The sequence below is a fragment of the Tachypleus tridentatus genome, chromosome 7, assembly GCF_004210375.1.
Source record: "Tachypleus tridentatus isolate NWPU-2018 chromosome 7, ASM421037v1, whole genome shotgun sequence".
NCBI classification, from domain to species: Eukaryota; Metazoa; Arthropoda; class Merostomata; order Xiphosura; family Limulidae; genus Tachypleus; species Tachypleus tridentatus.
Window position 1 is genome coordinate 30,137,924 of NC_134831.1, and position 14,041 is coordinate 30,151,964.

The 14,041-nt window shown below is 28.6% G+C and overlaps 1 protein-coding gene across 6 annotated transcripts in view; it reads left to right on the forward strand.

The window, feature by feature from the left end:
* LOC143255363 (protein turtle-like) overlaps positions 1–14,041 on the forward strand; it is a 303,979-nt gene that overhangs the window by 279,952 nt on the left and 9,986 nt on the right. For 5 of the 6 annotated variants that reach the window (XM_076510891.1, XM_076510892.1, XM_076510893.1 and 2 more), the window contains 5 exons: positions 117–283; positions 1,391–1,570; positions 3,004–3,102; positions 5,122–5,262; positions 5,979–6,060. In XM_076510891.1, the coding sequence (XP_076367006.1) occupies positions 117–283; positions 1,391–1,570; positions 3,004–3,102; positions 5,122–5,262; positions 5,979–6,060 (669 nt within the window). Of the gene's footprint in view, positions 1–116; positions 284–1,390; positions 1,571–3,003; positions 3,103–5,121; positions 5,263–5,978; positions 6,061–8,238; positions 8,268–11,717; positions 11,742–14,041 lie in introns of all 6 variants that reach the window. The other variant, XM_076510896.1, reaches the window with a different exon arrangement.

Below are 14,041 nucleotides of genomic sequence, written 5' to 3' on the forward strand. Positions count from 1 at the left end.
TTGATTCCAGTCCTCCATTTGTTATAGATTTTATTCACTGTTATTTAGTCCTGAGCAAAAATGTTGCATTCACTGTGTAATTTTTATACTTCACAGAGTTTTAATATTGCTTTCAGGTATCGAACTGCTAATCAACCATGGAGTAAAATGGATGTCCCAAAAGGTGCTACATCTTTTACTGTGTATCAGCTACAATCAGAGACTGATTATGAATTTAAAGTGCAGTCTAGAAATGCTCTGGGAGAAGGCATGTTTAGTTCTACTATTAAAGCAAAAACTACTAGTAAGTATGATTTTGTTTGTAAATTCATCAGAAGGAAACTTATTTACTCTGAATTACAAAGTTATCTCTAGAGCCTGAATGTACTCTTAAAAATTCTTCAACTTGATGAATTCTAAGTTGTTTTGCTTAAAAACATTTCTTTTCAAACAATCTAAGTTAAGATTGCATTTCTAAGTAGAATAGAAGAAACACCTCATTTGTTAACCTTGTAACTGAATTAACTACACAATTCAAAGGTTTAAAATAATAGAACCTGTGGATAATAATTTGTTTTTAATTAAGAAGTTTTTCATCCTCTTTTTAAAATACATTAAGGACTCAATATACATTTTAATATACTAATTAGATAGTCTTATGTAGAAAATTAATATGCATTTAATTAATTTATGAATAGGGTATTAAACTCAGTATTATTATAATTTTTTATTGATTTATTTTCTTCTATGTAGTCATAATTTTGTTTATGTTTTTCACTGTATTTTATGTAGTAATGATTACAGTGCTTTCTACTTTATACATGTCACTCAGAACAGGTTCTTCAAAATGTATTCAGTTTCCATAATGAGAATCTGTTGTAAATGTTTTATTTGTTTGCTAGTTTGGTTTGAAAAGTGAGGTTTGAAAATGAAATTAATTTGCAATGACTCTTTAAAATGCAAATTAATGTACTCTTGGTTTAATTCTGTATTGTATGTGTACATGAATATGACTTGTAAGATTGAAAGATCATTGAAAATGTATAAACAAAATCATTTTACTTGCACATGTTTTTGTATTTTCATGCTTTAAATAATTATAATTTGAAATGATGATGATGTCTGGTTCTTTTTACAATGAATGTAATAGGAGGAGGTTTAACACTGTGTTGGACTAACAGTGACTGGGTATGATGACATACACATACACACACCTTTTACTAGGTTATTTAATATTGGAATGGACCAATGGTGGCTGGGTGTGACAAACATACACATCTGTTGCCAGGTTGTTTAACATGATATTTTATTAATTATATTTGTTGTACACATTTTTCCTATAAGAAATTTATCCACCAGATAAAAGTTTTCTGAAAATAATTTTCTGAGAAAATTTCTTCTATTGTTAAAGGCCCAAAGCCTTTCCCACCAGAAAATGTTGTAGTAAAGAAATTATCTGATGGTGTATTTATCTCTTGGAAACCTCCATTCAACCAAACAATTCCTGTGGCCTTTTATTACGTTGAATATCATACTGAATCAGAACCATGGAAACACTGGGGACCTTTTAAAGAGAAAACTTCATATCTGGGTAGGTGTTGATTCTTAGTTTATATTTGTTTTTTGGTAAATGCCTCACACAAATTAATAAATTGTTTGCAAAGTAAGGAGTCTTCTTTCTAACTTGTATAAAAGACTAACTTAAGAGAAAAAAGATAATTTTGGTTAATTTTCATAAATACATTTTAAAATTTAATAATAATAGTTTTTTTTTATAATGTAATATTATGCTTTTAACAATTCATTAAAATGATCATGAACTTTAAACACATTGTAAGTAAATACATTAAAATAATTATATGTGAAATTATCAATTCCATAACCTCTATTAACTAGAAATTATATCAAAATTTTAAAGAAAGTATTTTTTAAAGATGTATAAAACATATAAGTTTTCTGAGGTATGTTTCACCTCCATCACCTACATATATTAGTTTTCAGAAATACACAAAAATGTAAAAATAAGCATGAGTAGTTTTATAGGAAGCCTATTCAAGCAAATATAAACTTCATCTATATAATTACAGAACCACAATTAATTTAAAAGCATAATTTTTAATTGTAAAAAGTAGCTATTTTTCTAACATTTTTCCTAGCTATTGAGTTATTGCTTCAGTGTCTATAATTAGTAAGATTGTTTAACCAACTTTAAATTGCTTATGTTATAAAAACATATTTTTTATAAATGGACAGTTAGGTCCAAGTACACAAATCAGCTGAACTGTATTCTCTAAAATTTAAATATGTTTGTATGACTGAATAAATCATCGAGATAATTTATAAGTGGATATTTATTGCCTTAATCTTCAAGTTCCAGATTTGATTTTACACTATCTGTGTGAAGGAACAGTAGAAATAGCCCATTTTATCCCTTTCTGCTTAATAACAAAAAAAATTACCATTGAATTTCCACATATTTCATCATTTTATGTGATTTTGTTTCTATCTCTTACAACATTCAGTGTAAAGTACTGACCAAATAAATAATGTTAAATAATTTGCCTACAGTATGGTTAAATGTAATATTGATTGTATTTTCATTCATATTTATCACATGACTCATGTTATTATGGAGTCTATAATCAAGAAAGTCAAAGAGCCACAAAAAATGTTATGCAAAAGTAGCTTAGAAAAATGTGTTTGAAAATCTGATGAGGTTAATTTGGACTCCTTTGAGAAATGTAATGTTAATACACGTTTGTCACTGTGAATCAATAAACACTACATTGCATTTTAACTGTAATTTATCCATACTACTGTAAAACTGTATTACCCAAGTTACCAATAATTAGATACTTTCCAGTTCTGTTAAATTTGAAATTTGAACTGATCAGCAGGTCAACAAGTTTTATTTTTCACTCAACTTGGTAATGTTAAAGACTACCATACTTTTGAATAAACATTGACCAGGCTTTCATCTTTTATCAAAGAATAGAAGACTTTAATGTTTACCTGGTCTTGCAGCAAAAAAGATTCCTGCTGGTGAATACAAGTTCCGTGTGTCAGCCTATTCTGATAAAGGAGTAAGCTCATTTAGTCCTGAAATTTCTTTGAATATTGAAGGTAAGTACAATTTTAATGAGAGTTCACAAAAATTGTGCAAAAAGTATTAAAAGTATGCTTTTTAAAAATTGTATGGCAGTAAATCCTTATATGAATAATTGGAGAAAAAAATTTGACTTCCACAAAATTCCTTCTTTTTCTTGTTATTTTTATTAGTTATATTTATTACAGATTTGTTTTGACATTGCTTTTGTATAGTTTAGTTTTATAATCAGTAATGATGTTTGTCTAATTAGTTTTCTGTCTGAAATACACACAAACAAAAGATGTAAATAAGATTAAAGTTTTGCAGCTACCAGTTTTGTGGTATAGTTTATATGTTGGCTGTGTGGTAGGCCACTTCATTTTGGAGCTAGGTTCAAATCCATGTGATACAACAAACTGTTCCCCATACTTTAGCTGTGGATGCATTGTAAGAGTGAGAATCAATCCATTTGCATGGATGGTGAGTTATAGGGTGATGCTGACTAGCTGTCTTCCCTCTGATCAATAGTTCAAAATTACACCTAAATATCTTTGTCATAAATACAAAATGCAAATAAGGTTTATATCTTTGAGATGAAAATTGTTTATGCAAATATATCTTGATCAAATACTGCTGAAGTGTTTATAGTTGAAAATGTTTTATTTTCATATCTTTTAATACCATTTTAAAATTAAATTATTCTTTTATATATTTTAGAAAAACTGTAAAATCAAATTAAGGAAGTATTTATTCATTTAAGAATATATTAGAATGTTAGAATATCACTGAATATAATTTTCTAAGTTCACATATATGTTTTGTTTGTCTGTTTTCTCAAACATTATTCTTAATTGGGATTTTGGAGAGTGAATGTTTGGTAAAGAGAAAAGATAATCAAATACATTATGTCACGTTCATTCTGACTTTTCTGCAGATCTCTGTTTGAAACACGAGCTTAATTTTGTTAACAAACTAGTTCATATATTTAGTGCACAAAGAAGTAGCTGTGAAAGCTTTTAATACAATAAAACATTTTTACTTTTTGCATTATTTGTATTATTATTATTATTTCTTCTATTTATATCTAGTTTCTAGATCATGTCATTAGTCTGTGAATATAATAAATTAAAGTATATAAACCATTTCAATCTTTAAATAAAATATAATAACAAAGTTTTTGACTATAAGTAAATTTTATTATTATAATGTCAATCTTTATTATTATAATGTCAATCATCATCAGTACAGCACTAAGGCTAGAGTCAGTACAACTGAAAAATTACATTTTAAGTTTTCTGCTAATAAAATTGGAAGACATTTTCTATTTAGTATTTGCTTTAATGTCTAATCCTGAAAGTCACTATAACTTTACTTAGTTAAGCCTGTGCTCATGGTATCAAATGAAAATCTTTAAAAAGAAAGCTAACTTTCATGTAAAACTTCAAGCATAAAAGTACATTGTGTATTCCTAGTACTCAGGGTGAAAGCTAGGCTGGGGCTGCGAGGAGGCAACTGTCTCCTCACTTTTTTTTTTCCAAAACTGGGGGCCCCTATAAGGAAAATTGTAACATTGGAAATAAGCAAAATGTCATCAGTAGGAAAGCAACAACAGTCAGTCAAAAAAAGTGACCCCAATTGTTATGTATTTATAAAAATTGGTGTGCACGTAGCCCCATTTCATGGACAGCTTTCTGAACCCACAACTGGGATCTTCACTTAAAAGGATTAAAGTGGAGTTACTTTATATCTTAGTTTCAAGTTCCAAATGGTAGAATTTTCCAATTCACTTATACTTAAAATAATATTTTACAGTTATGCAATGTTCCACTGTAATTATTTGTTCCTGAAAAAAAGAGGGTCTTATGTGGTAAAAAATATTTGTAGTAGGGGGTACCCTTCAAGATTCTCCCTCCTTGCTTTTTTAGCAATGACTATGGCCCTGCTACTCTTCATAAAAAATAAGTAGGTAATATATAAGTATTTGTTGATTAGCATATTTAAATTGGATTTCTGTTTGACTTTAAATAAGTTAAATTTATTTTTATGAATTTCAGGCATTAGCCCCGAAGTCACCAAAAGTCGAGCCATCACTGCAGGTGTAGTAGGAGGTATCTTGTTTTTCATAGCTGCAATTGTTTTATCTGTGTGTGCAGTTAAAATTTGCAATAAAAGAAAAAGAAGAAAAGCAGAAAAAGGTGTGTTCTTAATTATTAATTCTACAGTATTAGTTCAAAAATGGGCATGTTTTTTTTTATTAAATCCAAAAAAAAAGTAATAACTTTTCTTCTTTCTGAGGACTAAACATAAAATGTAAATACTTCCATAACTGAGTGATAATGTTGTAATAGTATTTGCTGTTGAAATTTTCCAAGAATAACTTGCTGTCAAAAATAAAACAATATATGGTAATGTTTACAGTGTGTGCTTCAACTAGTACATTATTAAAACTAAACAATGTCTGAGAGTAGTATTTATTATTAATCTTTAATCAGTCTTGGGCAAATGTTTTATGTAACTATTCTGAAACTAATTTATTTATGCTTATGTCATTCATACTTTAATCATTCTGTCCAAACATGCAACGTGGAATCTGTTATATGTGACCTTAAAACCTATTTAAAATATTTTTAGTCTAATAACACTATAACATTTTTGGTATTTAGCAACCTTAGTTTTTTCTCATAAGAATTTTCATGGGTTCTTTCTTTAATACACTCACTTTAAATATTGTGTTCTTTATAAAAGGTCTTAATATATCATAAAGTTTTTTGCACAACTGTTTATTAAATATTTGGTCTATTTCTTCTCAAAAATAAGGAATATGTTATTCCAAAATAGTAAAATCAGTTACATAGTTTATTTCTTTAAATGCTGAATATGTGTTTTTTGTTTTCCGTCTTTTTTTTTTCAGCATATATGATGGTTACTTGTCCAGTTGCAGATGCCAGAAATGGAGGTCACTCACATGGGGGGAGCCCTTCACCCATGAAAAAGTAACTTTTTAAACGAAACTTCTTTTGCAAACTATATATATATTTATTATCAAATCTTATTTCTAAAATAAGGAAATGTAAAATCATTTCTTGTGGAATACTATTATATAAAGTTTAATATATATTAGAATTTCGCAATTTTAAAAATATATGTGACTAGTCGTAGCATAAAAGTAGTAAATTATATTTATTGTCACACCTTATACATAAAATAAACTTAGGACTGTGCTTATAAGTCAAAATGACATATTAATATATATTGAATGTATTCTAGTCATTTAGAAAATGAATGAATTGGTGTACCTGCTTTTCAACCTGTCTTTGTTGCCAGAATATTTACTGATTTTGTACACACGTTACTACATGCAATTCATTGCTTAAATGCAACTACACCACATATCAGAAAAAAATGTTTTATTTGTATTTGTATTAAATATCCTGTAACTGACATATATCTGACAACAAAAAAAGAAATTTTATAAAAATAATACTATCAAGTGCTGTAGTATGTATGAAAAATTTATTTTGATACTTTAGACAACATTCTGGCAATAAAATGTTATTTATTAATTTTTTTTAGATTGATCTGTGTTACATGTATAACATTTAAACATAGCAGTGTTTGTACAAGCATCTCTTCTGACTGGAACAAGGAGCTTCTAAAGATCACTAATTCATGTCCTATATAATGCATATAGCAGAAAAAATATTTTGTGATTTTAAATTTGATAAATCTTGAGATAGCATTAACAGCATTGAAAGCACTTCATTCAAGTACTGGTCTGGCATAGCCAGGTGGTTAGGGTGCTTGACTCACAATCTTGAGAGTTGTTGGTAAAAAGAGTTGGCAGTGGTAGTGTTAACTAGCTACTTTACCTCTAGTCTATAACTCCAAAATTAAAGGCAGTTATTGAAGGTAATCCTCAAATAACTAGGTGCAAAATTAAAAACAAATGAATTTTCAGTGAAATAAACCAAGTCAAAGCAAATACTTTTTGCTCTCTCTCCCTCTCTCTCAGTATTTTTAAAAATATATTAAAATAATCTCTTTGTAATTGAAAATCCCTGAAATAATTTTAAGGACTTTGTAATATGATAAAATAAGGGAAAACTTGAACATTAAAGATAAAATATAAATATTACTTGAAACAAGAAAGAAAAATTCTCAACAAGCTTATTACAGATCTTTTCCAATGCAACAATATCTTTCTGAAACAGTATAAAAATAACTACATACATTAACTTTAATGCTCAACAGATAGTTTTATTGACTTATCAGTATAATGATACTGAAAAATTGTTGTTAATATTTCTTAAAGGTTTAAATATATTCTAAAGACAGTTGGCTCTGTGATTTAATTGAAGTTTTAATACCGATGCCAGCTATCTGTAGAATACATTTTTACTTCAAGTCAGTTTCTCATCATCATGAATTTCTTAAAGGTTATTTTAATTTATTATATGTCCTGTACACTCCATATAAATAGTGCTCACATTTCAAAAAGTAAACATCAGAATAAGCTTGTAAGTTCTTGTAATGGAACTAACATAATGATGTTAATGTTAGATAGTTTCAACAAATTCAGTAATTAGTAATTCTTGTAACTTATAAAACAATATTAATTTGGACAGTTTCAACAGGATGTATGTAAATAGTTATTGACATTTCCTTGAATTATAAAATCACTTTACAACACATGCTCAGTTCAAACCTCTTTCATATATCTAATGAAAAAAATGTCTTAAAATAAGCTAGAAAATATTTAAAGTAACTACATTACAACTCATAAAAACATTTGCTTTTGAATATAGTAAAAATGTAAAGAAAAAGTGAAAACATTGACATTCAATAATTAATGGAACTTACAAATTGATAAAATGTGAAGACAGTATATATTAACTTTTTTTTTTTTTACATAACATAGAGCTTATTTAGTTTCTCAGATTCTGTGAGCTATATATGCATGTTCTTAACTACTGAATTAAATTTTTATAAAAATCTGAAAAAATCTCATAAAAATTGAAAATGTGACTAATAACACATTGATTTAACCTCTGAGTATATTTTCATGCCATTTAATATGATTTCCTATTAGTACCATGATATTCTAAATTTCTGTTAGTAAGTGCAATCTACTGTATCAAATAACATGCTTTTTTTCCTTTTTCTTGCAACTGGCCCCCATGTCACCAAAGGAGGAAGAAAGGTGATTTTCTTTCTATCTTTTTGTCTTTGTGGTGAAGGTATATGTAATAAACTTATCTCTGTATCTCAGAACGGCTGATAGGGGTATCAACACTTTTACTGATAAGGAGAGAACAACATTTCAATCTTCCTAGGTCATCTTCAGGTTAAGAAAGAGAGAGTGTTTGAATATGACCATTGATGGGCACATGTCTCAGGAAAGTAAGTATAAATGGGTACCGGTTTGTAGAGGGCGTTGCAGGTGGATGTTAGGTTATCAATTAGTATAAGTATAAAGGTGTTCCTTTATATTGGTTTAATTTTTGTTTTAGTTGCCGTATAAGTAGGGCATTTTTAATTTTGCATTTGTTTATGTTTGTTTGCCTACTTAATATGTGGGTGTTTTCTATGGTTATGTTGTGTTTATTTGATTTGCAGTGTTCATAAATGTGTGAAGGTGTTTTTTTTGTGTTCTTTGAATCCAGTTTCCATTTTTCTGCTTGTGTCTCCAATATAGAAGTCATGGCAGTTGTTGCATTGTGTTTTATAAATTATGTAGGTGTTGTATTTGTCAGTATAGTTTTTACATAGTATGGACTTTAGTTTTGTACCTGGTTTTCAAATGCATTTGGTGTTTACTGGAATGTTGTGTTTTGTTATAAGTTTTTGCTGATGTTGGGAACATATGGTATGCAACAGTATAAAGTTTTGTGATTTGTTGTATCTTGGGATTTATTGTTGTTTGTTTGTTTTTGTCTAGGTGTGTGTGTATATACTTTTTTCCACAGTTTTTTGAAGAAATTTGTTGATGTTGATGAAGTGTCGTTTTATTTTATTGATTTTATCATTAATTTTATCGGTGAGCATAGTTTTATGGCTGTGTTTATTTGGTTTCTTAATATGATGAGCTTCTGTTTTGATTCATGTGCTGAGTCCCAGGGAACGTATAATCCAGTATGGGTGATTTTTCTGTCGATTTCTGTTGATTAATCTGAAGAAGACCTAGGAAAGTCGAAATGTTGTTCCCTCCTTATCAGTAAAAGTGTTAATATCCATACCAGCCATTCTTAGATTCATTTTTATTTCAACCAGGTTTCTCGTCATCAAGAAACTTATCTATGTCTTTCCTTGAACCTTTTCCTTTTCTCATTTATGCATGATTGTGTAAAAATAACATGATACACATTGATTTGTAGATTTGTTTATGTAGTTCAAGTATTAAAATGAAATACTTTGAATTAAGACACAGTTTTGATGCTGTGCTATAACCTTTGTGTCATTTTTGAGTTTAATGTGGGTTCTATTCATTGGATTATCCCATATTGGGAAAGAAATATTGGCTGTAATTCCAAATTCACTACATATAACTGCATGGAATTTGGAAAGATTTTAGTAATATATACAAGTGTGTTGCACACTGAAAAACCAGGTGTGTTACAAACACTCAGACTCTGACAGTTCACAGTGCAAGGTAATATTTTTGTGAAGAATCAAAATACATTTTTTCATTATATAGTATGCAATATTGTATTTGCATAACCCCTGGGGATTCCAAAATGTATATTTACAGTTTTTTTAATCCCTCTGTGTATTGTATATGGTATTTACTCTCCTTTATCATGAACTGTCACTAAATTGACAATGCATGATAAAATTAGTGGTTGATACCAAATACATAATACCATGTTGAATATAAAAATTCACTATATGCACACTCTGATACCCCACCCATTGACACGAGATAAACGAGACACATTATGTAATTGAAGTGAATTTTACTTTTTGTTTCTGTAAATATTCTGAAAATTGTAGCTTAGACTGTGAATAAAATAAAATAAATATGATTTTGACATGTGTTTTTGATTTTTTGTATTGTTTACATGATGGTCTGTGATTAGGTAATTTTGATTAGTGTGATGAGCTGATTATGTATTTGCTTTATTTCCTTATCTAATTAATAAAAATTGCATTATTATAACTTTTTATAACTGTTGTAAAGACATGAAAGTACTTATTTTGAAAGCATATGAGGGTAATTTGGTGTTAAGTTGAGGTATGTGGTCAATTTTTTATAGATGATAATGATGCAGTCATAATCTTGATATTGAATGATATCAGTGACTTGAAAAGGATTTCATATTTTTGTATAAAAAACCTACATCACATTTAAAGTTAAGAAAGAAAAAAATTACCACCAGAATCCACACCATAAATCAGGTGAATGTTAATGGTAACATTAACATAAGCCCTTAATGGCCATTCCCTTGGCTGTGGTTTCACTAGAGCACCATTGGTTAAAAAAAAAAAAGGATTAGAACAAGTTGCTCAGCTGATAGTTTCTCTGTTCAAGTACAAAGGCTTTCTGTCATACTATTGCAATGCATTGTGTATCAGGAGTAACAAGCCTGTTCAAATAAACAAGCCATGAAACAGTGCCACAAATGAAACATCATTGTAGAAATGTTTTATTACTTTGAAACGTTAAATACCTTTTAAACCTAAAATGAAGCATTCAGAGTAAAGAGAATGGTTGGATAGAAAATGTTCACTTGAATACAATTTAGAAACAGATCATTTTAAAACTGGTGTTCATTAAATTTCTGTTATTCAATGATTATTGCATGTTTTAACAAAATAAAAACAGACTTAATTTTCCTGTTTGTATTGTTCAGACATAAGCAGAGATTTCTATAGTTTCATGATCATACATAGTTTGCTTCATAATTTATTTAACAAGATACAATTTCCTTACACTTCTTTTGATTTATTATTTTTTGTCATTTGAATTATACCTGACATATAGATTGCCTACAACTTTGTCTTTCAACAGTTATAGGTTGGTTGAACTCAAAATACAGTTTTTATGAAATTTGCAGCTTTTTTTACCAAAATATTCTGATCTTCATTAGATGAATTGCTAGACTACAACTCTTAGCAATCCTATTTAATATCTTTAAATATTTATAAACTGCCTTGTTTAATTTAAATCAGTTGTATTAATATTGGGTTGAGGAATAATTCGTGAGCGTTTTTTCAAGTTAAAAAAATATATTCATAAATGAAACGCTTTCGCAAAATATTTCATGTCATTTGGTAGATAATTTTTTGCTCTAATAGATGGTGTGTTTGATTTTCATATGTCTTTAATTTTTGCTTTCATTTTCAGCTCATTAAATGGAATGTCAAGTGGACAAAATCGAGCATTTTCGACACCATCTGCTTTTCGCATTTAATTTCTTGCAATTTCGTTTAAAACAATGCATACTATATACCTAGGTATTACATGAAATAAAGTATCATAATAAATGTTTTGGGTGTAATGTGTTCATGCATTGAAGTATTGTATAGTCTTGCATGTAATGCTGGAATGAAATTATTTAAAAACGCTCACGAATTATTCCTCAACCTAATAATTGAACAAGAGAAAGTAATTAATTAGGCTTTATATCACCCTTTTTTATTGAACGTGCAGCTAGTGAAGAAGGATGTACCATAGGTAAGATACTGGTTAACTGTGTAGTTTTGAAACCAAATTTCATATTTGCTCTGTGGAAATCGTTAATTATAAATGTTGTTGAAATAATTATTCTTAACTGTGTTATTAATTAGGAAATATTTTTTTTTTTGCCATAAATATTTTGAAGTCACAGATAAAGGGTGTTTAAAAAAATGCAATCAAGGGTTTTGGTAATAGTTTTTTTTTATTACTTGCACAAAATCAAGTTATTGAAAATGTTTTACAGACTAGTTGATCTCATTATGAATATGCAACATATGTTCGATGTGACATCCTTGTCTTCCTCAGGCAGGTATTGATTCTCGTTGGAAGGTTCTCAATCACATATTGACAGGTTTTTACTGGAATTTGATGTATCAAAGCTTGAAGAACTCCCATCAGTTCTTAAACTGCTCAGTGATTGTTCTTGTAGATGTTACCTTTGCAGTAACCTTATGGGAAGAAGTTGACTTTGAACACTAAAGTTAAAGTGAGAGAGTGATACTGTTTTTGTAGGATTTTATAGTGACATAGAATTCTGCTATCTTTATTCGTTATTCAGTTTTGAATGTCATACTTGAGATTTGTGTCTGTAGTTCACAGAATTAAATTTAACTGGTCCATAGAATACATTCTGAAAATATAAAGGACATAATATCAATGACAAAGCAATTATTAGCAAAATGCTTGATTGTGTTTATTTGACATACTAGGTATGAATTGCTAGGCTGTGTGATTGTATTTTTCTGTTCAAAATAATTCATTCATGTCATAAAATTTTGTGCATGTCAAGTGAAAGTTTCTTGATTTGAAAACTTTTGCACTGAGATAATTTTTCTTCTATTTCAACTATCAAATTACAAGTTCAAACTATGACATGAAAATCACTTGCTTTAACAGTTCTAGTTATTTTAATGTCATATTTTGATGCTCATTATTCTTAGTTGATAATCATATGTGTACGTATCAACTTGTGTCATAAAGTGTCATTTTGTTATTTTACTTATTTAATTGATTGAGTCACCTCCTGGACACATAATAAGGATTAATTGTAATTTTTCTAAAATATTCTCTTTCACCATAACTTTCTAGAACTTCAAGATGAGGAAAGAAAGTCCTTTTTATAACCAGCTATACTGCTGTTAAAATATAATTTGAAATGTCTCTTTTTGATTTGTAAAAGAAAATGAAAAAAATGTATATATATATATATGTACATAGAAAGAGAGAGAGAGAAAGATATGTTTAAGAGTTAAGTACTTTTATCATTTATATTTTTAATTTCATATACTTGAAGTACATGTGTTAACTTGTCCATACTTAGCTTACTGTATACTGTATTCATAAATTCAATGTATATGTCTCATATCCTGAAAATTATTAGTTTGTCATAAATTTTCTTAATTAAGCACTTGGTCATCTACATGCTAAATTATGGGTCATGCTCATGCTATGGCTTTATATTAGTCAGTATGTGTTAACTGCATAAATCTAAGCATTGAACTTCAAAACTTATTCATTTTCTGTGCAGCTACAAGTTTAAATTCTGCCTAATTTCAGCATTCCCAGGTGGTAGATATTCTTACAATAACTGTACAGCTTTTCTTGCTTTGATCAGCCAAATATTTCATCTCTTACTTTTTTAATACTGCATTTTTTTATTGGCTGAGATTTATTACAATTGTTTATATATATTTTGTCATTAAATAATGTAGAAATTAATTAATTTGCAGTTTTGGTTCTACCACAGATAAGAGTATTTGTTGGTTTTAGAAATGGCACAATTAAACTGTTTTTGAAATCAAAGGCAAAACATACATTTAAGGTGAAAGAATACTGCTTATGAAAAGGTTGTGGTGATTGAATATCAATCATTGTCATGAACACCAGTACCTTTTTTTCTAATCAATTTCTTATTTCAAGCTAGTGTTTATCCTGCATTTTGGCTGCCATATTGAGGGTGACTGTTTCTATAGTGATTGTGGGCAAAATTAAAACCTATACTTCTTGTTAATATGGTATTTTTCAGCATGCAGACTTCCCTCCAAGTAGTTAGTTAGGGCTTACTACCTGGAAATTTCAAGGAAATTAAGTTACATAGTGCATGTCTGGTTCTCACTCTGATTTCTTCTCAAGTTCATTGGAAAGAATGGGTTGAGTCATAGAACATGCACAAGAACAACCTTTATTACTAAATAAGTAACAAAATATAACAAAATAGTCACAAATATAACAAAAAACGGGTATGTATGTCTTTTATGGCTGAAAAAAACTGATGTGAGAAAGAAGGAAAAACAAAA